This window comes from Epinephelus fuscoguttatus, linkage group LG4 (assembly GCF_011397635.1).
Source record: "Epinephelus fuscoguttatus linkage group LG4, E.fuscoguttatus.final_Chr_v1".
NCBI lineage: Eukaryota > Metazoa > Chordata > Actinopteri > Perciformes > Serranidae > Epinephelus > Epinephelus fuscoguttatus.
In genome coordinates this window covers 43,839,546-43,865,021 of record NC_064755.1, presented here as the reverse complement: position 1 = coordinate 43,865,021, position 25,476 = coordinate 43,839,546, and the positions used below count along the sequence as shown (strand labels likewise).

At 41.6% G+C, this 25,476-nt stretch overlaps 1 protein-coding gene across 1 annotated transcript; it reads right to left on the bottom strand.

The window, feature by feature from the left end:
- Window positions 1-324: 324 nt before the first annotated feature.
- Window positions 325-25,476, bottom strand: LOC125886742 (GRAM domain-containing protein 4-like). Its single transcript, XM_049573039.1, has 19 exons — window positions 25,226-25,476; window positions 17,998-18,238; window positions 16,701-16,806; window positions 15,315-15,435; window positions 15,153-15,220; window positions 13,743-13,875; window positions 13,597-13,622; window positions 13,302-13,393; window positions 13,020-13,111; window positions 12,428-12,476; window positions 11,963-12,034; window positions 11,826-11,869; window positions 11,616-11,725; window positions 10,528-10,682; window positions 8,540-8,687; window positions 8,057-8,150; window positions 6,564-6,654; window positions 6,174-6,242; window positions 325-4,223 (listed from the first exon to the last, which is right to left on the bottom strand). The coding sequence occupies exons 2-19, from the start codon at window positions 18,181-18,183 to the stop codon at window positions 4,116-4,118; spliced, it is 1,764 nt and encodes a 587-aa protein (XP_049428996.1). The 5' UTR covers window positions 18,184-18,238; window positions 25,226-25,476; the 3' UTR covers window positions 325-4,115.

Here is a 25,476-nt window from a genome sequence, read left to right as displayed (position 1 = left end):
TCCCCCCTCTGTTGGGGTACCTAGCACACAGATCTGGTACTAAAAGGTGGAGCTGTGAACACTGCAGTCTGATTGGTCAGTAGAGGACGCTCACTCTGCTCAGGGCTGAGTTGTGTGTGGTTTTGAGGCTCATGTAACCACTGTTCATACTGTGGAGAGTTTTATTAGTAAACTGTGACTATAAAATGAAAGGATGTTTTGCTGCCTCTCACAGCAGCTGGAGTCTGAGAAACAATAACTTCATTCACTGGGCCGACTGCCGGCAACTTTTAAGGTGGAACGTTAACTTGTAATGTTACTCAATGCATGAGTTGATGATGTGAATCCATCAGCACACCTTAAATTTCACTGTGACAACTTTGACCATCACTTTAGTTTTTATATGACACACACTTTTAGTAATGACTTTAAAAATATAGATTCATTTGGAGCGGATTATGTGAAGGTCATATATTCTAATCCTCACTTCCTGTGGGCTACAGCAACACTAAACCCCTGAGCTTGCCTGAGAAGGACTAAATGCACAAAGCTGCTATTTTTAAATATCCCATGGAGAGAGACTCTCACTGCAGCCTGTTCTATTTTGTTGTGAAAATGTGGGCGTGCAGCCTCGTTCTGTGGACGATAAACCAGGTGCAGACTTCCATCTGTGTCACCGCTGATGAGGAAATACAGCGAGTGCTGGACGGAGCAGTGAGTGACAACAACCCCGCCCACATTTAAGAGGACTGTCTGAACACACCGAGGGTCTAGGTACCATGTCTGAAGGCTTACTGCTGGTTCCAAAGGGACTGGACTGAAAGGGTTCAGAGGAAACAGGGCTTTAGTTCTGATTGATAGCAAGCACAGAGCAACAATTATTCATCCGTGTGAGCAAATGAGTGTTACCACAGCTTGGTAAAAAGTGACAAGAGGAGCTTAACTGAAAAGAAAAAAAACTTCACTGTGGTGTTTTAACTTGTTTAGCTTTAGCCGATTCTCCAAGGTTAGGAATAATGTTAAACAGAAGTCATACGGATAAAGATAAAGTCAGCATTTTACCTTTTTTTACCCTCTTAGCTCATTGGCTGTGAAACAAAGCTAAAAAGATAACGAACTGTGATTTAAAAAACATCTCAGGTCGATGTGTTTTCAGTTCTTTAGCTTTAGCCGACTAGCTTCACGCTAGTAAAAAAAGGTAAAGTTGAAACAAATTGGACAAAAAGTCAATATTTGACGTCAGTGTGGCTTCTGTTTTTTAGCTTCTTAGCTTAGTGATTGTGAAAGAAAGCTAAGACATAAGCTTAATTAAAAGTAATTAGACAAAAGTGTAACGGGTTGTGTCCGTGTTGTTAGCTTTAGCCTTTAGCTACGACAGAAAAGCTACATTGAGGTTAACTTTGTGATTTACAATAAATGTTTCTGAACATTCATATAGAATACAAACAGTCTTTTACCACCACATAAAAAACATCATACCATAACATTAAGGGACCGTAAGGCTTAGCTGCTAAGTACAATACAGAGTCATATAATGAAGTTTACACAATTCCCTGAAGACACGATGTAAGTTAATGACTTTATCTGCAAATACTGTAAAAGCAGTTCTCATTAAGTCCAAAGAACCCTTTCTTTTTTCTTCAGATGTGGTTGAAACATATTCAGAAAATGTTTTCAGCACTGTTACACTGTGTAGTAAACTTCCTGCTGTCATATTTATGAGTGTAACAGCAGTAATGCTTTTCTCTGTGTCATTTTGGGCTTAATATTTTGGGGTTAAAAATATTCGTTAGACAAAAGGAAGTAACTGATGGCATCAACTTGTGACGGATATTTTTCACTACTTTCTGACTTTTTTCAGTTTTAAGACCGATTGTTAGCTGAGAAAATATCAACATATCAGCTTTATTAGAGATAATTATCATTAGCTGCAGCCCCACGTTTAAATTCTTGCTGATCTTTCATGTGAAGTCTTTAAATTTCACAAGGAAGACTTCCTGTTGTTGTGTGATACAAGTGTTCTTTATTCAAAAAAAATAAAGTCTCCTTATTAACTTATTAATAACCAAAAAATCAAAATTCCAATGTCCTGTTTTGCCCAAACCAAAGTTCAAAAGTCAAAGATAAAAATATAAAAACAAAAAGAAAAGCAGCAAATCCTCACATCAGAGAAGCTGCAACCAGAGAATGATTTGAGTTTTAATTGATAAATGATGTTAATGATTAATTAATTATCAAAACTGCTAAAAAAGAAGTCATTTTAAGACATTGTGTAGTAAACCTCTGGGTGTGACATACATCAGTGTAACACATCTGCATGTAAGCAGGCCTGCCATTAGGAATTATTGACAGGGGACAACATTTATCAAACTGAGCCCCTCATTCTCACTCACTCCTGCCATACGTAGACCTTTTCATGGCCCCCCGCTGGCTTTTCGGTAGGAGTGATCTGTACCCTTTGACCCCTTTGACAGCAGGCCTGCATGTAAGTAAACTGAAATTTCAGAACCTGCAGCCAGTCACATGACACAGCTGACCGATGAGCTGCAGGTGAAGATGCATTTGTTCAGCTGACTGACCTAAACAAACTTTGAATTTAAAAATGCCTCATTTAAATCATAAACCACCTTTTCTTCTTCTGAGAACAAAACATGTTTCACATTTAAAGCCGACCAGCTAAGGGAGGGATTTGTACCCTTGGAAGGCTCTTAATGCGAAGCATTAGAGCCGGAAGTGTTGAGCGTCTAAGAGAGGCGAAGTCGTCAGTGGACCACCATGGGACCTTATTTTGGAAAAAAGCAAGAGACAAATCATTTTTTGATCCTGCTTGATTTTTGCCATGAATCACACACATTATGTTTGTTCATTTGTTTGTCATAAAACTGTTTAAGTATAAATTTTTCCGCAAAGGAAATTCATTGGGAACAAAGACAACTGGAACATTGGTCTTGTTACCAACAAATTTCTATGCTGCACGTGTAGCACGGTATGTGGGAGTTCTTTGTTCTGTGACAGTCAGTCCATCGTCTTCTCCTACACACCTGTCGAACCTCAGGTGTGCAAAAGATTTGCTTTTTGTAGTAAAAGACTGTGAAAGTTGTGCGGCTATGAGGCTGTGACTCCTGTGTGTTTCGTATGAGGACGTACCCACATGAGTGATGGCTCTCGCTCGTTCCTTTTCTGGCTGATTACACGTACACAAGAAAATGAATTCTGTTCTTGGTGGTGGAGTGGAGGGTATACGCAGGTATACGCAGGTATAGCAGGTATACCCACCTCTTTTTTGGTCATTTACAGTACACCCATCTATGGGCCAAAAAGCCATTGGAGTCAGCTAAGATAACTTTACATTTGTGCAAGGAACTAAGTTACCTAGTTAGTTAGTTAGCTAGCTGCTGTTGGTGACGTACTGTATATCGTGCGAGACAAGAGACGTAATTCACTGAGCAGTTTCAGACAAAACTAAACAACGCTACGACAAACTGCAACTTTCTTGACATTATATGTGTAATTCATGGCATTAAAGCAGAATCAAAAAGTTATTTGTCTCTGTAATAAGGTCCCATGGGGGACACCAGGAGGGGAGGGACTTCACCTCTTTATTAACTGCAGCTTCACAGGGAAAGAATTTAAAATGACAAAACAGCAAAGTCGAAGGAACTGGGAATAATCAGAGAGGGAACATGTTTAACAGAGAAAGTGTCTTCAGCAGAGAGAAGAGTATAACATGACTGCTGTTGTACAGAAAAGCACTTTCAACTGAATTCATCATGTGAGACATAACAGAGGTAACCCTGCCCTCCTTAAGGGTTTTACCCGGGCTTTATTTGTTTAAGCAGATTATTTGAGTTTTAAATAACAGCCATTAACTTGAGCATTTACGTTAAGTTATACCTCAGGACATGAAGTGGTCTGTTTTGTAGGAACTTTCTATTAAACAGTCTAAGAGCAGTAACTGGTTACCGCCTGATTCTGCCTGATTTGTTGGAAGTCGGCTGATGTAATATTAATAAGTGTCACCGGATCATTTCGTTTGTTGAGAGCAGCTCAAACTGGAGTCAGCAGCTGTTTGGTGAACACAGTGAAACAGTTCCAGTGTTTGTGTCTGTGAATGCAGCCCTCTTGTGAAGGTGTTACTATGTCTCCGGCTCTGTGGCTGCAGCCATGGCAACGATCTTCATGTACTGATTGAAGATGGCGTCAAAGGCCTCGTCTCTGTGGATCATCGCGCCAAACACCATCGGCTGCAACAGAACAGAAGGTCACTCAGTGCATCTACACAAGTACAATTTCTGGGTACTCGTATTTCTTGGTTATGCAACTTATACTTCTACTTCACTACATTGTACAGAAATAAGTCCCTTTTATTGGATTTTGTTTGTTTTGTTTTATTTATCCCTGTTATTCCGCCTCGCCCCTCCTCAATAAAAGGTAAAGTCACTGAATCAGGGGACAGAGTTGTCTCGCCTTTGAGCCGGCAGCAGAGGTACTAACAGCACTGAATCGATGTCTCAGCAAAAGGGACAGCTAGCAGGACGGGACAGGTGAGACGTCTTGACGACATGTTACATGTGTGACCCAGCGCCGGAAATTTAAAAAGCAGCTAGCAGCAGTTAGCAGCTAACTCAAGGAAGAAGAATGGCAGATGTAAATGTCCGTGAACTACTGAGAAACAATGCATTGCAGGGGCTCCTTACCCTCCGAGCAGAGGACCAGATCAATCGCCACATAACAAGGACAGTCGGTAAATGATTGTTACTGACATGTTTTGCCATTGTTATTGTTTACAAAGCGCAACTGAGGTGTCTGTTACATGTCACACTAAAGGCCGAACCTGTCGTGTTAAACGTCACGTCTGTCACGGCTCTTTTGATTCAACGATGCAATCCACAAACTGGGGAGACAATAAACATATAATACACGTGTATATGCAGCATAAGCCCCTTTACACGCCTTCTTCAAGGTGGAATTTTCACGCCTCGCCATTATTTATAACAGGTATAATTTTGGAATGGGGGAACAAAGTTGTCTGTCCTTTAAGGCAGCATTGGAGGTATTAACAGCATTGAAACGGCATCTGTATAACTGGGAAAAAAGGGCGTGATCATGGGCATTTCATGCATGCATCCCACCACGGAAGATATAAAAATTAGCTGGTAATAGTTAGCAGCTAACTCAAAGAAGAAGTACAGCAGCAGAAAATGTCTGCAAATTGGTAAAACAATGAGGTCTGGGAACTCCTTTAGCTACGAGCAGAGGACAAGCTCAGCTGTCATGTAGCACAGACGGTAAATGATTGTTATTGACATGTTAATGCCATTGTTGTTGTTTATACAGTGCTGCTGTTATATGTCAAACTAGAGGCTGACACCTCACACACTGGAGCGTCATGATCCCGCTGTCACTTTGTTCTGTGTGAAAATGTGAAGGCGACATAAAGAAGGCACTTAGCAGAGGCTCTAAAGCGCCATCTCTGTGTAAAAAGGGTTATTTATGATCATCATTATTGATTAAACTACCAAGAGCATAGAATGGTTGGAATCTGCTCCTCGATTTAAGTGCTGCTTTTACTTTTAATGCATCAAATCAATAATGAATAAAACTGTAACCCTGCATAATAAATACTTTTTATATTCTAAGGTCTTTTTTTCCATTAATACTTGTAGTTTTTATGTATTACTTTAAATACACTGCAGTATATAGGTGCAGGTGTGACCTTTTGTTAAGGCCAACCCAGAAGTTAGCTTCGCCCTGGTTCCCTTGTCAAAAAGCCTTTAAGATTTTTCAGTTGGATTGTTGCAGACAATAAGCTCTACAGCAAACAAAAGTTTGTGACGCTTACTTTTGTTTTTTCAGCAAGATGAACATATGAACACCACTTTCAATATTCATAGTGCATAAATGCAATCTCCACGAGTAAACAGCTGACGCTAGGCTTTAAATGAACACTAGAACAGAGCGGTTAAGTCTCTTAATCTTGTGTTAACCACAGACCTTATTTCCGACATCCAGCTAAAACCCCACTGACTTTGAGACAAGTGAACCAGTAGCGCTAACAGGCTAATTCATTTCTGTGTTCCTGCAGCACTTTATTGCTACTTCCATTTAAGCACAGCATCTTAATATAACGCTGACAGTCTCAATTTTATCTTTAACATGAGGCCAGTTCACAGCTCCTCCCTCTGAGCTCCTACCTTTTGGGTGGATGGCGTTGCTATGGAGATGCCCATCCCAGATCCAGGCAGCACAGACAAAACTTTGTACTGTGAAGGACAGAGAAGACACATTCAGATAAACTTTACTGTCAAGAAACAGCATCTGTTACTGTTGTAAAAGAAATATTACGGCACAAACAAACAGGAGGATAAACATTAACCAAACTCTGATTAACCTAATGATGAATAAATAAGCAGCAAGAACAGTGGGAACGAGTCATGAGGAATAATCAGTGTTAATATATAAAGCAGCCGTGTCTTCCTGCAGCAGACAGAGAGGCCCAGCTGCAATGTCGCTCCTTATCAGACTGTGTAACACACTGACAGTGACGTTCAAAACATTTGGACAGAAGCAGAGACTCTACAGACCTTCTGGATGTCGGTGATGTCGAGCAGCTTGATGACTTTGTTCCTCTTGGAGGATCCAGATCTGGAGCTGGAGCTCTCGAAACACAGATGACTGAAGAGACAGAGGAGAAAACTAGTTTTAAATTGTACATCAAGATGATGAATGATTTACTGTATTACTGCATTTCAAAATGTGTTGGTCTGACACTAAAGGCCTTTGAGTCTGTTGTTTTCGTTCGACATTGTTGCACATTCAAAAATAAATACCACCTCACGTTGCGTCAATCATGTTTGACACACCGAGTCAGAAACTTTCGTCCAACATTAAAATTTTCGTAACAGGTTCTATTTTCTTCACTTTTTGCATCTGTCAGAGACTTTAGAGACGTTTGACCAAGAATCAGTGAGGAAAATGTGGCGGCGGGACACAGCCACGACAAGACAGAGGAACGGGTGGCTGTGGATCAGAGGTAGAGTGGGTCGTCCAGCAATCGGAAGATCAGCAGTTCGATCCCCAGCTCCTCCAATCCACATGTAGAAGTATCCTTGAGCAAGATACTGAACCCCAAATTGCTCCCGATGGAGCTGTTCCATCGGTGTGAGAGTGTGTTAAAAACTGAGTAGCAGGTGGCACCTTGTCACCAGTGTGTGAATGTGTGTGTGAATGTGACTCGTAGTGTATAAAGCGCTTTGAGTGGTCGGATGACTAGAAAGGCGCTATACAAATGCAGGTCCATTTACCATTTACAGAATCGTTTCATAAGTCAGATACAATCAACAAGTCAGATAGTAATATTCAGGAGGAGGAGGATGAAGAGGAGGAGGATGTGGACCATACACAGAATGTGGAGGACAGCTCCGCCCCTTCATGCAGCTGCGGTGCCAAATGAAAGACAGGGAGGGAGTGATGACAGTCAGACAGGTGACGCCAGTGGAGAGAGTCAAAGGAGGAAATGTGTCTTTTCATTTTGTTACGTGGAGCAAATAGAACAATAACACACATCTGAATCAGTGTGTAAGGTGCGTAATGTTTTTTTTTTCTCTCCTCCATATACCTTGAATTCAGGTGAAGTTGTGCCAGAAATCCATATAATACAGCTTCTACAGCACCTAAATGATCTCAGAGCTCTAGTTCTTTTTGTCATTTCCCTTCAGTCTCTCTCCTCTTCCCCCTCCGCTCTGTACATTCATGAAGTAGATTCATAAAGCCCTGAGATAATGCATGCATTTTTTCACTTGAGTTGACATACTTTAAACTTGTTCAAACAGGTATTTGCCTCACTTTACGGCCCTCAGGCAGACTGATATCAGCGCATGCCTGTACACTTGCTCTGTTGACTTGTGGTGCTATTTCAGTGCCTATAAATCTGCGTTCTGTGTGAATGTACCTTTAGTAGGACTGTGAATTTACTCATGTTAGTTAAAACAGTAGAATCTGTAAAACATTTGAATCCCAGTCAGAGCTTAAGGAAAAAACAAAATAAAGCTGAGCCAACAGCGAGTGAAGGACTTACTTCTCAGTGACGTAGAGGACTCCATTACGGATGTAGTCTGTCGGTGTCCTCCTGTCTCTGTTGATGAGGCAGCAGCGCCAGCCGTTCTCACACACTGAGACAACAGCACAAAGAATCAGATGACAGTTTACAACAGTCACCTGCTGCAGGTCACACAGGGTGGTTATCTGACTGATTCCAGTGTTTTTAGACTCAGTGTATTTATAATTTTGGACTTTTTTAGGGGCCAAGAATGAATAAAGAATCCCATATTTCTCATCAGAGTTAAATTCTAGACATAGTGAGGACATAAAACATATAACTGAACATTTAACTGAATAAATACTGCATCAGAGGACTTAATTTAATTAAATTCCCAGATACTGTCCTGCAAATAATTGTTTACAAAATGTATAAAATCATTCTTTTTCAGTTTGAACTCTTCAGTTTGATATCTGAAGCTAAAATGACTTATGAAATAGATTTCGCCGGTTCGTCCCCCACCTGACAGAGGCCGCTCGCTCTCCGGCAGGTTGAAGACTTCGTGAAAAGCCCCTCTCTTGGTGCTGTAGTATCGTCCTCCGTCCTCGTCCCGGCTGACACCCAGAGGAGCCGCGGTGGCGACACTGCCTCGGCCGGCCGTCATGGTAACCTGGACAGGTGGACAGAGGGGGGCGGGGCAGATACTGGATTAGCAAATCAGTAGCAGGGGAGGTACTGCAGTGGCATCCTAAGTATCATCAACAACTCACCTGTCCAGGTGTGTTCCCCTCCCAGCTGTTTGTCTTTTTTGTTATTAATAATGTGCCTAAAATCTTTCTACAGTGTTTATTACAGCCACGATATGTACAAACAATTTCCTGATGATTTAGCGATTCTTATGCGTAGTGGAACTAAAAATGTAAAGTTTGTCCTGAAGGTGGCGCCAGAGGACCCTAGAGGATCTGACCAAATAATGAACATGAACACAAGAGTAAAATCTTGATACAAACCTTATACTTGGGTGAAAACCAAAACCAAAAAATGGTGCGATCTAACCTACGTTTGTCCTGAGGGTGGCGCTAGAGGAGTGGGGACATTGAGATCTAAAGGGGACAAAAATTCTGGTGATGCATCAATGTGCAAACCATCATAAAAATACTGTATAACCTTTCGTAAGTGACTAAAATTTTCATTTTTAACTTCTTAAAAGTGGCTTTTTAGATCTAATAGGTTAAGTGTTTTTTTTCTGCAGCATCCAGACGACACTCAGCTCCCCAGAAAAGCAGCCGTTTTACCACATTGACTCTCCTGATCTCAGCATCTGTACCCTGACTGCTTCTGTCTGTATGGTGCGTTTGATGTCTCAACCAAGCCGCCAAAAACAGGACCGAGCTTTAAAGCCAATTTCATAGTGGCCACAATTGGAATTACACCATCACGTGATGCCACTGGGCCCAAAGAGATTCACCACAGACTTGTCAGTGTCAGAACCCCTGCAAAATGAATGGTTTCACTGTCGGGCTGTGACCCATCCAGTCTGATAACATTTCAAATGTCCAGAAGAGTCGCAAGACTAAATCATTTTATCCCCACTGCAATTAGCAGAGCACTAAACCAGAATTTAGCTGCTAAGCCACTCTGCTGTCATAAGTCTCTAGTGCTCTATGGGCCCCATAATGCAGAAGATGCGGGTCATTTTACACTGCGGAAAGAGTGATTTTAGCTTCATGCAAGACTGAGCAACTTTCATAGGAATAACTAGGGCCCTGCCTGTAGTAAGCTGTAACCAGGTGTCTTTATATTCATCCATGTTCTGGACACGACATGATAATGCCAATGTGTGTTGTATTTTAAAACTTTTGTTCAGTGAAACTTGAAGCAGAAATCCACAAAATTGGAAAAGATCCAACTTGAACAATGAGTTCAAAAATTAAACCAAAATGGAAGATGATATTTAGAGACAGAAACCAAACTTGGATAAAAACAAAGATTTTAAATGAGACTCAACTCAGTTCAGGTCAAAACCTAAAACGTAGATGCAAAGGTACAAGCTCTGACCCAAGTTTGACCTGAGGGAGGCGCTAGAGGAAGGTTCATTAAAATCTAAAGGGATGAGACATTCACTGACAATCTGACCGATGGGTTTTGGGATATCTCGATCTAACAGACAGACTGTCACTGTCACTAATAATAACAGCAGCGGACTGGTTACATTCAGTGATGTCAGTGTTGACTCTACATCTCTAACTACAATAAACACTACTGACCTCTACATTGTGACTGTAAATACACACAACACACACACATCAGGATCCTACCTGTTCACACTCAGACAGCTGAGAGAGAAAAACAACAATAGAGAACTGAAACCAGCACAGACCACCTGCTGGGACCAGTAACAACCAGTGACCAGTTTGTACCAGGGCATATCTGAGCCAGTGGCTGACTTCAGATCAGCACTTCGGTGTGTGAGTTGTATTTTCTGGATATATTTTAGAGTATGGACTGACCCTTCTGCTCAGTGTGGTGTTGCCGCGCTCCTTCAGCTGCAGGTCGGTGGGTAAATTGGTCCAGATGATGTAAGGGGTGTCGTAGCGCTCCTTCAGCTTGGGACATCTACTAAAGATGAAGTTGATGACGAAGAACTTTATACCTGCATATACACCTGAGAAGAGGGAGGACATTGATCAGAGACACTCAGCAGCCCTGGATCTCACTCCTACACTCAGTGAAATGTAATCTGGACTCTTCAGTGTCTAACACGTGAACACTACACTTTGATTCATCAGGTGGAAACAAACACGACTCTAATAAAATGATCATGGAGCTCAGTGTCTGCTGGATGTTGAACTAGGCATCTGCTTACATTTAAGCCACAAATACCGTATAATCTCATAATATGTCAGAGCTGTGTGTCTGTCAGCTTGTTTCTGAGTCTGTCTGTCCCCCCAAAAAATGTCCAAAAATCACTTGATGAAGTTTAAACTTTTCTTAGTGTCATAACTCAGTCAAATCTGAACACAAAGACAGGATACACATATTCTTAGGTTCAGTGTGACTTACATGTTCCCAGGAGATCATTGCCTCAAGTTCTAAGTTTTCATCAGTATAGATTTAATTCAGTGATATTTGTCTGCATGTCCATGGGTACACTGCAAGCAGCAACTGCCAATAGGTAAGCCGGCAAACTTTTACACCCCGTTTCCACCAAACCCTTTCAGTACAGTACCTTTGAAACCAACAGTTACCCTTCAGACATGGTACCTAGACCCTCGGCCTGTTTAACTTTTCCACCTCTAACAGTCCTCTTAAATGTGGGCGGGGTTGTTGTCACTCACTTGAATAAATACATTGTATAAAAACAACTAATATAAACTCACTATGTACATAACAAAGCAGTGAGACTTTGAAATATGAATCAAGGGACAAACAGACTTTGTCAAGTCACAGGTAACACAGCTGAAGGGTTTAACTGAATTAAAAATGTTGTTGGTTTAATTTGAGACAAAAAAATAAATTATGAACAGATGACTGCTTGTAGTTTGTGTGTAATATTATGCACGAGGTGTACAGCGCAGTAATTAAGATAGTGAAGTACCTATGATGAATCCCAGGAGTTGGTACGGCAGCAGGCAGGAGGAGATGAAGGCCAGCCACAGACCAATGTACAGCTTCTGAGTCAACTCTGGTTCAACCCACATGAACAGACTACATACGCACACACACACAACACACACAGTATTATGACACTGTGCATGGACCATCAGTTCTCTCTGACCTCAAACAAAGTGTGTGCAAACAAACTCACTTCTTTATCTTCTCCAGGATGTTCGCCATCTTTCCAAACAGATTCTGTGAAGACGAAACAAAAAACAGCTGTTGTTACATCTGTCAGCAGGTGTCACATTTTGACGCGGAGCCTCCGCCTTCTCCGTCATGTCTCACCTGAGCTTTCTGAGCAACGTCCAGAACCAGCTGGAACTTCTCCGACACCGTCAGGTCTTCTTTGGGAGGCTCCTGTGAAAAACAGAGGAGGCAGAGTTAAAATGTTTAACACCTCTCAGTTACCTGACGTCACCTGCACAACACCGTGCAGTGGTGCAAGAAGTATCCAGGTGCGTTACTTCAGCAGAAGTAGCAGTGAGATGGTGATGTAAAAATACTACAAATAAAAGTGTTGCATTCAAAATGTGACACAAGTAAAGGCACAAGAATATTCACAGAAAAAATAATTACTGTAAAGGTATAATTACTCATTTTGCAAAGTGCAGATTATTGATCAGAGGCGGAGCAGACGAGTCATGCCTTTCACATCCAAAGAAAAACAAACTTGACCGTCAGGACAATACTTCATGGATCTTTTTCATGTTGAAGATAAAAAACAAACAGGTTTGAAGAAAGATCTCTCACCATTGGCTCTGAGACTTCAGGTACGATGCTCCACTGGATCCTCCAGCCTCTGGGAGCAGTGCATGATGGGAACACACAGGTGGATATGAGATGATTTCACACTAACTACATGTCTGTGTGTCAAAGATTTAAATACTAACTGCTCAGAGTCATCAGCTGGTTTTAAAACACGGTAAAGGCTTCATGTGATCATGAAATAAAAAAACGTTCTGTCATTTCTAAAGACAGTGAGGTTCCTCTCCCTGACCTCAGTACTTTACTCACACAAACCAGAAAGGCCCACTGATGGGGCGTCCGTTGGCCTGTCGTAGGTGAGACACATATCACGTAACCAAACTCTTGGACTCATTAATCTGTTTCACCTGTGCGCTGCTGCTCTGACGAGTCCAAATGTCTGATCTCAGGTTTATCAGTCCCTCAATGACGTGGAAATGTGATTAACCACAAGATGCATGTCAATGTGAGGAGAGCAAAGATCTAATGTGTGTGATGTGTGATATCAAAGAACCTGTACTGAACCTAGCGTACAGTTTCTAAATTCTGGACGTGCGATTGGCCGACAGAGAGGGGGAGGGGAGGGGCTTGCACTGACCTGGCGATGAGGTAATTTAAGGAGAGGCGGAGGATGGCGAGGAACAGGAACATGGGGACGGCCCAGCCGTGCCACGTTGCATACATGTAGATCTGTGCAGAGAAGTTGACATTTGAGGCAGTGTCTTTATAGTGATAGTAGAAACATGTGAATGGACACGAACAGATGGACGTGTTAAGGTGTCACTGTGATGTCATCCATTTCTCTTTTTACATCCATCATCAGTAACCTGTTGATTGTGTGTGTGTGTGTGTGTGTGTGTGTGTGTGTGTGTGTGCTCACAATGAAGGCGATGGCCGACGTGTAGACAGAGTACCAGCTGGATAAGGCAGAAAGGTTCCTCTTAAAGTTGGTCACAGGTTTGAATCCTCGTTCTGGAAACACAACAACGGACCAACTCACCAATCACAGACGGAGAATTTATCATGACAGAGAAACCTGAGCTCGGTGTCTACTGTTAAATAAAGCATCTAACGTGCAGAATGTGGCCAAAAGTAAGTGGACACCCCTGTAATTTTGGGTCTGAATCTGATGTATTGTGTTGGCAGAGACCCCCACACCAGAAAGAAATACTCACTGAGTCGTCTCATGTTTTCAGTCAACCTGTGGATCAGAAACCAGATATTTATTTCAGATTCAGGATCAATTAAAAAAAAAAACAGACAGTGTGTTAAAGTTGCTTTAAGTCATTGTGCCAGTAATTGCCTGTGTGTTCCTCCTCACCTCTTGGCACTCAGCGGCTCCTCCGTCTCAACCGTCTGCTCCTCCGGTTGGAAGCGGAAGTCCTCGATATAAACACCAAAACGATCATAAAGCCACTTCAGGAAGCTGTCGGACAAAGTGTCCTTCTGTTTGTCTGAGAACAGGAGAAGAGAAGAGTCCGACATGTTTGTTAACATTTTACCACTTGAAATCAAATATCTGGCGGCATGATAGTGCAGTGGTTAGCATTGTCGCCTCACGGCAATAGGGTTCCTGGGTCAAACCTGGGGTGGGGGGTTTGAACCCCAGGGTGGGGACAACCCTTCTGTGCAGGGTTTGTGGAGTTTCTCTGAGCGCTCCAGCTTCCTCCCACAGTCCAAAGACATGCAGGTTAATTGCTGACTCTAAATTGTCCGTAGGTGTGAATGTGAGTGTGAATGGTTGTCTGTTTCTATGTGTCAGCCCTGTGATAGTCTGGTGACCTGTCCAGGGTGAACCCTGCCTCTCACCCAGTGTCAGCTGGGATAGGCTCCCAGCTGATGGTACCAACAGAAGCGTTCCTTAGCGTCCCCATGTTTGGTCCCCCTCTGTTGGGGTACCTAGCACACAGATCTGGTACTAAAAAGTGGAGCTGTGAACACTGCAGTCTGATTGGTCAGTAGAGGACGCTCACTCTGCTCAGGGCTGAGTTGTGTCTGGTTTTGAGGCTCATGTAACCACTGTTCATACTGTGGAGAGTTTTATTAGTAAACTGTAACTATAAAATGAAAGGATGTTTTGCTGCCTCTCACAGCAGCTGGAGTCTGAGAAAAAATAACTTCATTCACTGGGCCGACTGCCGGCAACTTTTAAGGTGGAACGTTAACTTGTAATGTTACTCAATGCATGAGTTGATGACGTGAATCCATCAGCACACCTTAAATTTCACTGTGACAACTTTGACCATCACTTTAGTTTTTATATGACACACACTTTTAGTAATGACTTTAAAAATATAGATTCATTTGGAGCGGATTATGTGAAGGTCATATATTCTAATCCTCACTTCCTGTGGGCTACAGCAACACTAAACCCCTGAGCTTGCCTGAGAAGGACTAAATGCACAAAGCTGCTATTTTGAAATATCCCATGGAGAGAGACTCTCACTGCAGCCTGTTCTATTTTGTTGTGAAAATGTGGGCGTGCAGCCTCGTTCTGGGGACGATAAACCAGGTAAAGACTGATAAGGAGGAAATACAGTAAGTGTACTGTAGTACGGAGCAGTGAGTGACAACAACCCTGCCCACATTTCAGAGGACAGTGTGTGGTGGAAACACTTAAACAAACCGAGGGTCTAGGTACCATGTCTGAAGGGTTACTGTTGGTTCCAAAGCTACGATACCGAAAGGGTTTGGTGCCAACAGGGCTTTAGTGTTTAAAGAAAAAGCTCACCTGTACTGGTGACTGCAGGTGGAGGAGGGGTCGGGGGTTTAGGTGTCTGAGAAGGTGAGTCTTCAGGTCTGTGAAGTGACAGAAACAATCAGGAACAAGCTGCTCTGACTGATGTCTCAAACCAGCTTCTTTACTAAAGTTGTTTTTTTTTTTAATAACCACCTGGGTTTCAGGGCGTCGTTGATCTTCTGCTCCAGCTCGAGGCACCTGCTGCGCTCCCTCTCCAGCTCCTGTCTCAGTGAATCCATGTTGGACTCCTCTTTAAGTTTTCTCAGCTCCTCCTCTGAAACAGATGACGAGGGTCACATAATCAGAAACAATCGCAGTACCTCTGAGCAGTGCTGTCACACTTTTAACAATCTGTCTCTAAAGAGCAGATTTTAAGCTGTCATTTCTTCACAGAGGACCTTAGAAACAAAAGTCAACATGAGGAATATTCAAGACTGGATAGTTATGAAGGACAACATAGTTTGTTTTGTCTGTCTTTATTAATTTGTCTCCAAAGAGCAGATTTTCGTTTTGAGCTTTTGTTCAATGAAATTCGTTTGTTCTCATCACTGTATTAGGTTAAGCTGTTATTACTTTATTTTTGATTTCACTTTCCCAAAATGACTTAATTTCCAAAAAATGACTTTGATTACTATTTTTAGCTGCAACCTGTCTCTCTTCAGCCGTGTGATGGGATTACAGTTGGTGGACAGCGGCAGCCTGTCTGATGCAGAGTGTGGGAGGTAGTTTCACCGAGGATTTTGTCCCCTGTCTCTTACATTAGAATTACACTATATAGTGATATCTTTATGGTCAGTTTCGGGAGGAGGGACAATTAAAGCAATCAAAAACTATTGTAATATTCAGACAAACGAGTGAAGGCAGAAAACTGGCTGCAGAACCTTTAAAATTTAAAATTATTTCAAAACTTATTTTGAGTTGAGTTGTAAATTTAGTTTGTGACTCTCGTTTAATCCCTATAAATATTATTAATACTTGTACTGAAGGAAAAATGAGGTCCTCATTCACCTCTGCGTCTGTGAGTGTCTTTGTCAGATGAGGTCAGCTGGGTTATTAATAGCTGTGTGTGTTACATAAAGCTGATGGGCAGATATTGACGGATTACCCAGCATGCTGCTGTGCTGTGGGACGTTTGACTCCAAACTGATGTGGGAAGCCACAAAGACACAGCGGCCAATCAACACGCAACTGTTTCTCCCACAGATTTTAAGGGAAACTTTACTTTTTACTACTTTTTTTGTTTGAACGTGAAAGTTAAGGACAATAGCCTGACGAAATCATCTTAACTCAACATCCCCTTCCTAGCTTCAATCGGTCTGAAACACTCTGACTCTGGGTCTGACTGGGTGGTTGTTTTTCCAGAATAAAATCTCACAGAAAAAACTGAATTACAGAAACATGAAGATAGGATTCACAGATTTCAGTCTTAAAATAAATTATAAATAATATTTCTCTTCTTAGAGTCATGTTTTTCATTTAAAGTTTCACCAAACCAAACAAAACACCCACACTGAGTGCAGCTCAGGTCACCATACTCACGTAAGAAGTGTTTCTCTAACAAGGCGATTTCTAGGTGACCTTTGACCTCATTAAGGTCTGTCCTCGGGTCATCTTGGATAGCTGCAGAAAATGATCCTGGACCAGCCTGAGACACAAAAACATGGACAGACATATGAAATAACCAGACAACAGAGAAGAGATTATACAACAACAGTGAAATAAAATCAGTTAGACACTTTTCTTATTTGGGGTGCCACAGGGTTCAATCCTGGGTCCTCATCTATTTACATTCCACAGTGCAATTAACCTTTACTTAAACAGGTAAGTTAACATGTTAACATTATGAATCTAACTAGCAGACGACGAAGAATGAGAGGAAAAGGAAGAAGAAGAAGAAGAAGAAATGACTGAAGTGAGATGAACTGGGGCTGCTCCCGGCAAAGAATTTTCGACCAACAGTGGTCATTTAGGGCCATTAGTCAACTGGTGGCCTCCATGTTTGCAATAATAATTTAAGTATTAAATTATATTTTTTGGGCGGGGCAACATAGTGAGAAAGAACATGTCATGGCAATTTTTAGCCGATCTGCTTCGAGTCAGCAAACAAGACTGAATAGCTTCATGCACGACAGTTTATTCTCTATAGAGAAGGCAAAACCTCAGACTCAGAGCTCAGAGTTTGTGCCCAGAACAGTGAATACAGGGCATCTTTATACCTACACTCAGATGACAAGATGATGAGAAATCAATTGTAGCTTTCTTGGGCTTTCCTGATTTAATTATGTGCTCTTGATTACATCAGAGGAGCATACCTGTTGCAGTCTAGTATATAACATGTTAGGTAATCGGCTGTATCTGTTAGATAGTCAATGGACTGTCTTTGAAGGAGAGATTATAGTGAATGTATTATTGGGGGGCGGCCGTACAATAAATAGAATGAAAACTTTATCTCATTACATAAAACAGACGTTGACAAAGTTTTCCTTTGAGAACATAATTACTTTTCATTGTAGGATTTTAAATGCAGGAGTTGTAAAGGAGTAGTTTGTATTCATGTATCGTTCACAACAGATTCCTACAGCAACACAAGTCTTCAGACAATAAGCAGGTTGGTAACAAACCTGCAGCTTGAAGCCAATTATTGATTACAATTATTGGAGCAGAAAGAAATGATCACAAAAGAAAGAAAAGAAAATAATCTACTGAAATCCTACCAGAGTTCTGGCTCTGTCAAATCAGCATTTACAATAGAATTTTGTTGATTTTAAAGATCAGGATCAAAACATGTTTCTTTTTAAATCCCTGGCTGGTGTATTTCTCAGGTGTGTTTGTGTACCGAAGCGTCACTCTGCTGCTCTCCCTCCGCCTCCCTCAGCTCCTCCGAATCTCTGGTGGTGAGGCGAGGTTTGATCACGACCTCCTCAGTGCATTCTGTGTCGGACGTGTTGGGCGAATCGGCCAGATCCAGGAACTCTTCCCGTCTCTGGCCCCGGAAACGGATCCTCTCCAGGTGCTTCCGCATGGTGGGCGCCGTGGAGCCTGTCTCTACCTGAACATGACTGCCACCACTGCAGGGACTGGAAGAAGAAAAGAACACTGAGAAATGATCCGCAAAACATTCAAAAATAACTTGATTTCAGTAAAGTGATAGCTGTCATCATCCTGCCGCACCCAGCCCTGTCACGAACGGCTCTGCTCACCGACCAAGGCCGGTAATCCGGTGCCAACTGAAGATCTGTGGTGCTATAGTATCGTTTCATCTAGGCGGGATTCTGACTTAGAGGTGTTCAATCATAATCCTGCCATGGTGATCATCAGATTGTGGCTCTAAAGACGGCGATGTCAGTCGGACGGTCCACCGCTTTGGTCCAGACTGAAATGTCTCTAATTATTGGATGGAATGGATCACCATGAAATCTTGTTTAGATATTTACTGCTTCCAGAAGCTGTATCCTGATGATGTCAGTGATCCCGACTTTTCCTCTAGTACAACCATGAGGTTGGCACTGTATTTCTATGTTTAATGTCATGGGGTTGTTGACGTGAAATTTGGTTCACACATTCTCAGCCCCCAGAGGATGCACTGTGGTAACTCTGTTCTCCTGACTTTCCATTTAAGACCTCCATCATCCCAACTGTAATCGTCCAATACTTTGGTTTATGATCAAAACAAACAACGATGATGACGCTAACACGCTGATGTTTAGAAGGTATAATGTTTATCATGTTTTCCGTCTTAGCTTAGCATGTTAACATGTTAACATTTGCTAATTAGTGCTAAACACAAAGTGCAACTGAGGACTTACTTTTTGCAGGTATTTTGGCATAAACAAGGGGTTGGATAAATTTACCTGATCATGGCGTTAGATTAAATTTTAAGGGATCACAGTCCCTTAAATTTTATTCAGTTCATCCTGAGAGGAACATGAATATGACAAATTAGTAAAAAAAACAGTTATTATTATTTTAAGAAAAGAAAATAAGTGATAAGTGAGAGTTTTACAGTTTGCTTCAATTTTCAGTAAAAACTAAAGAAAAATGATCTCTCATTTCTTTAGTTAGCGAACAACAGTAACTCAGAGTGAGATTCAGATTCTGTTACAATATTAATAGTTCAACTAAATAAAATCTGCCACTAATTACACATTTAAACAGCTCCCTAAAATCCTAAATGACTGAGTTGGGTTTTTTCCCACCTGGACCTTTATGCTCTGCCATTTCTCCTCTAATCATCAGGCTGTAACCTGTGACAGGCTGTTATGATACCACAACTATCACACACTCACATATATGGAGTTTATTCATGTAGGTTTACATCACCAAAGGTTTGTGACAGAATCAGAGAGGAGAGGGAGAGACGCTGTGCTGCTGCCAGAGGAGCCGCTGAATGAGTTCCCTCTGAGCGCTAAGAGAAGGAAAACATTCAGGACGCCACAGTTTATTCCACACTACTGAAGCTGCTCCTCTTTTTACTGGAACCACCAAGGAGTCGCTAATAATTTCGCTTTCAGCCATGCTTGGTGTTGCCATGGGTAACAGTATGACTTCGGTATGATGCCAATCCATTCGGTGGTTGTCAAGTTATTTCACTGTATGTGAAACTCTGACCTGCTGGTGGCGCTAGAGAAAAAGTCAGGGAAGTTTTAATTTCTAAAACACGTTAAAGTTTCTGTTTCTTCACATCTTGTGAGATAATTCGACACATTAACAGACAGCAGAACTGAGCCTGAAACAAACAGAAACAAGACAAAAACTTCTGCTTCTAATGAATCTCATGACTGACCTGAATGTGAGGCTCCTTCAAATGATCTTAAAGCTTTATTTACACAGGGAGAGTCCACACTCAACACCACTCCCAGAAAGACTCACACAAACAGCAGGCGCAGCCAATCAGACGCTCCACTGTCCCATCATCATCATGCTATTTGTTCAGGGAGGAGGAAATGTTTCAGCATCCGCTCTCAAACAGGGACAATAAGCACATTTACTCAAGTACCGTATTTAAGTACAAATTTAAGGTACTTTTACTTTGATTATTTCTATCTTTTGCAGCTTCATACTTCTCCTCCACTACATCTCAGAGGTCAATAATGTACTTTTTACTGCACTACATTAGTCTGACAGCTTTAGCTCCTTCCTGTCCAGTGAAAAGCATGTATCTCCAGATGTGTTGATGCTGAATGTTTGTGATAAACTGAAGGATGAAGTGTTCCTTTATGAGCTGAGAAAATTCTCCTCCTTCTGAAGCTAAATAAACTCTTTAAAAACCCTCTTGGATTAGCTGAAAAGTCGTCGTCACAAAGCTGGAAACAGGCTGTTTTTATGAGACCATGAAAAATATATTTTTTAGAGATGCGTTGTTCACACAGGAAAGGTTACTAAAGTGAAAAATCATTGATTGAAATAAAAATAAAAACTAGACTTCAGAAAAAAAACTAACAGAAATTATATTATGTAATTACAAAACTAACTAAAATAAAATGAAAATATACGGGAAATGACTTAAGTCTTTGTCCATTTAGTAAAAATTGTCAATATAATGAGGCATTGGTGCAGATGTTTATCGAGGCTGGGATGTCTACATGACTTTGAGTCAACTGCCTTCACTGCCTTCCTTTGTCATACCTATTCTTAATTTCTTAAGACTTATCCCTGACACATGCCCACATATTAGAATAAGAAAACTAATGCTGTGGCTCAGGAGGTGGAGCAGGTCGTCCACTAATCAGGAAATCAGCAGTTTGATCCACAGCTCCTCCTGTCCGCATGACGAAGAATCCTTGGTCAAGATACTGAATCCCAAATTGCTCCTGATGGCTGTTTCCATCAGTGTGTGAGTGTGTTTGAACCTTCTGCAGCTGCCTCAGTCATCAGTGTATAAATGTGTGTGTGAGTGGGTGAATGTGATTCGTAGTGTGAAAGGGCTTCAAGTGGTTAAGAAACTAGAAAGGTGCTGTACAAGTGCAGGTCCGGTTATATGACTTTGAGTCAAGTGCCTTCACTAAGTGCTGTGTTTGTATTGTAATACCAATCCTGATAAATACCTCCATATTATAATTAAAAACTGAACATTTTAAAACAATGACATTTACACTGAATCCAGCAGACCCAATCTGAAAACTACCTAAATGGAAAACATTTTTTTTTAAAGAAATAAAAATAAAAACTAGTGAAAAATACAAAACTGTAAGAAGAACTCTGCTCACTTAACAGTGACGCTACAAACACATGACAGTCTTACAGAATATGATGCACTGCTGCAGATTAAACTACCCAACAGTATCCACATTACTGTTAGCCCCAATGGTACCTTGCGTGAATTACGGTGCAACTTCCAGCATTGAGCTGAAACCAGCGATTTCCAATGGTAACAGTTTGTTTACAACACTCTATTCTTCTTTACAAGAGCAACTGGGAAATAAAAAATAAAACGGGATCATGTAATCATACCTCTGCCATCTCTGACAGCCGTCTCAAAGCATTTTTTTGTGTCCCGAGTTAGCTTAAGGTAACATCTGCTCCTTCTAAAGATGATTTCTGATGACTTATTAAGAGATACTAACACATAATTAAGTATTAACTGTAGCTCCATGTAAAGTGAATAAATGTGACGTTTCCCAGCTAATCCTGCGCTCGTCTGTGTTAATGACGCAGTTTACATGTTTTTTAACTTCCGATTTATTAACTGTGTTCTGAGTGAACCATGAAGCTGAATTTAGCAGCAGAATAAGCCCTCAGGAATAAGGTGGATATACAGGACTTAAAATGAGCACTACCTCAAACATGTCAGGGGTTCCAGACATTTTTACAAATTATTTTTCAAATCTTTTCTATAATATTTTACCCCATTTTCATAACTTTATTCAAGCAGTTTAAAATGGCATGGCCTATATGGCGATACAGCCATATAATACATTAATAACACTTATTAACACGCTTCCCAGGCATTTGCAGAAACACAAACTGCCAGCGTCTGTTAACTTTACTCGCTCGTTAGACATTCCCTCCACCAACTAGCTGCCTGTGCTAAAAGACCAGACTGGCACATACGGTCACTTTGGAAAACAACAAGTTTAATGCCCTTTTGTCTGGGGATAAAATAATCGAAGATCATGTAGGTGTCAATGCAATCTTACATGTGTTGGGATTAACGTTTGGACAAGCTTGTATACATTTAATTCCTGTTAAACAAATGTTTATTTTAGTGACATGTCTAATGGTTGTTTTGCGACCTTGTCTGAACCTGAGCGCACACGACAGCGTGATAAATTTTCATATGACAGGGAAAGGCTCTCCATTACGGATGGAGGAGTCTGGGTAGCCTCCCCTCATGTCCAGTCTTCACGCTAAGCTAAGCTAGGCAGCTGCTGGCTTCAGCCTGTGTAAGACTGTGTGTTCAGGCTGAGGATCAGTGAGCTGTCTTACTGGTCCGACTGCCTCTAATGGTTACTGTCCGATAACGTTCCACGACTCCTGCACTGCCTGTACCTGTAGGTGTGACTGAATAAACTACTTTGATCACACACCACTGACAGACAGACAAAGACTGACTGGTAGGATGGTGCCTCTGATGATTACCATCTCATTCTTTACCTGTATCACCCTGCAGCACTGTCTGTCCAGCTGAGACTGACACACTCAGTGACTGACTGCTAACATGTCAACTGAGTATTTACTGACAGAGCTGAGTGATTTTAAGGTGGCTGATACAGGCTGATTGTTGACTGACCGCCGACTGACTTTTACGTTAACATGACTGTGGTGGAAGAACTTGAGTAAACGTACTCTTATCAGTCCTGCATTCAAAGTCTTACTTAAGTAAAAGTGTGTGAGAATCATCTGTTAACTGTACTTAAAGTATGAAAAGTAAAAGTACTGATAGTGCAGTAAAGTGTTCCCTGCTGTCAGTGTTGAGCTCGTTTTAACTCCTTTATATCCTGCTGGGGAGTTTAATCTACAGCAATGCATCATGGTCTATAAGATCATCATATGTCTGTAGCGTGGCTGTCCTGTCGACTTTTTATGGTGTTAGAAAAAGCCTTTTTTTTTTCAGCTTTGTGATGATGCATTTTCCAGCTGATCTGAGAAGGTTTTTAAAGAGTTAATTTAGCTTAAAGGTCCAGTGTGTAGGATTTAGGGGGATTTAGAGGCATGTAGCAGAGAGGACTGCAGACTGCAACCAGGATTCCTTCAGTGTTCAGTGTTCAGGAGGTCTCCTCCTCTCCAAAACAAACAGACCAGGTGATTTAAACTGGTAAAACACTGAATAAAGCAGTTTCACATTACAAGGATTTTCAACCACTGCTTACAGACTGCTGATTGACAGCCTACTGACTGAAGGACTGACCAAACTTGACTGACAGGGTTAGGGTTAGGAACTGTTCGTTACTTGTGAGGGTTGGTGCAAAAAAAGGGGAGGCATGTTAAATACTTTTTTAAGCACTGGGACGGGACTTGTGTTTTTTATTTTGGCTTATTATTTTACTGCTATTTTTTAAGAAAATTTAAATTTTCTTTAAAGAAAACATTCCTTCAATTTTTGAAAAAAAAAAAAAAAAAACCACTACCTTTTTATAGAAAACGTACATGTTTTCTTTAAATATTGCCAAAATCACACCATTTACCACAGGCAGACACTGTAACAGAAACAGAATTTATCATTGTATTTTAAAATTTCCAACAGTCCATGGACAAGTTATGTGTAATGAACGCTTTTGTCAGAAAAAAAAAAATCAGATCTGAGCTTGAAATAATGACATTTCATCAAATTCACTTTATTCTACGTCTCATTTAAAATTTGGCCAAAAATAAACCATTTGCATAACCAGTACGACAAGAGTGAAAAAACATTTTGTCTTCAACTTTTAAACATCAGAGGTAAGTTTTAGGCTGCTTTCACACCTGCCCTGTTTGGTTCACTTCAATCAAACTCAGGTTCATTTGCCCCCTCAGTGCAGTTCCTTTGAACAGGTGTGAACACAGCAATCACACTCAGGTGTGCACCAAAACAACCGGACCGAGACCTTCTTGGAGAGGTGGTCTCAGTCTGGTTCCAAAGGAACTCTGGTACGGTTGGTTTGTGGTGAGAAGGTGTTGCGACCTGGATGTGAAGCAACTGCAGTCACATGACACATTGTTTGGGTTAAACATGAGCATGTTACAGTCCTGGAGGATTATTAATGTGCACCTCCTCCTGTACTGCCTTAATATGCACATTCAGCACATCCAATGCATCAAAACATTGTTTTCTAGTTGGAGCCGCGTTTGCCTCGTTTTCAAACTGTATGCTTTGACTAAAATGAACAATGACAGCAATATAGTCCACGATGAGCAGCGCTAAAATCAACCTGCGTAGTTGTCCCTCCATTGTGACATTAGAAAGTGTCACATTTATCTTGCAAGTGTACTCTTCTTCAACGTTTGCTTTACTTCCTGGATTTTTCCCACATGGAAATTCTGACCAATCAAGAGCAGCTTTCTCACACAAGGCATTTGATCTGGTCCTCTTGTAAATGCTGCCGTGAGAACACCAACCAACTCTAGGCAATTATACAACTTTGGAGCAACATGAGTCCCTGATTCAGACCAGGGGAGACCACTCTAGGGCTGACAGCAGCCTTAAAATAGAAATAAAAAATAGTATCTGTAGATTCAGTGAGGGTCAAACTAAGAAAAATTAAACACACCCCAGCTAACCCTCTCCTCTGATAAGTAAAGAACAGTCCCTTAGCCTCAACCTAAGGGTAGATGTGAAACACAACCTCAACAGGCTGTTGACTGACATGTAGCTGACACTTTACTGACAACACTGACTGACAGAGTTGGACTGAGGGTCTGGGTCAGTTTTCAGTGGAGGTTAAACACATATCTGCGGGGACACAGCCTTCAACACGACACCGGCGACACCCAATCACCTGCTGTCTACCTGCGGACCTCCAGGAGCCTCAACAGGAACCCGACCGGTCCGCGGGGTCTACGTTGGACACACTCGGACACCTCAGGGGACCGGGATGAAGAGGGTAGAAAGTGAGGACGGAAGAGGGAACAGATGGATGTTTTCTCACCGTTAACCGAAGCTGAAGCAAACTTTCCCTCCTTCTCGTTTCCCCAACGGTCCAGACCGACAACAAAACCAGCTCCAACCCGGGTTACACCCGCTCCAAACCGGACCGGGCTCCTCCCACACCCGCTCCAGACCACCCTCCCAGTCTCCGTCCCAAACAGTTAGTCCAAATGCGGACGTTTTTGTGGACAAAACCCGGACCGCGTTTCACTATCTGACACAATAATCACAGCTGTGGGCGGGGTGGGCAGC

Bases quoted from the DNA above. Each gene is read 5' to 3' on its own strand.
- LOC125886742 (XM_049573039.1), bottom strand. From the start codon at position 18,183: ATGCGGAAGCACCTGGAGAGGATCCGTTTCCGGGGCCAGAGACGGGAA. The intron at 12,035-12,427 runs GTGAGAGATCTT...TGTTTTTCACAG, and splicing joins CTGAAGTCTCAGAGCCAATG to GAGCCTCCCAAAGAAGACCT. The intron at 10,683-11,615 runs GTACTTCACTAT...CCCTCTTCTCAG, and splicing joins ACTCCTGGGATTCATCATAG to GTGTATATGCAGGTATAAAG.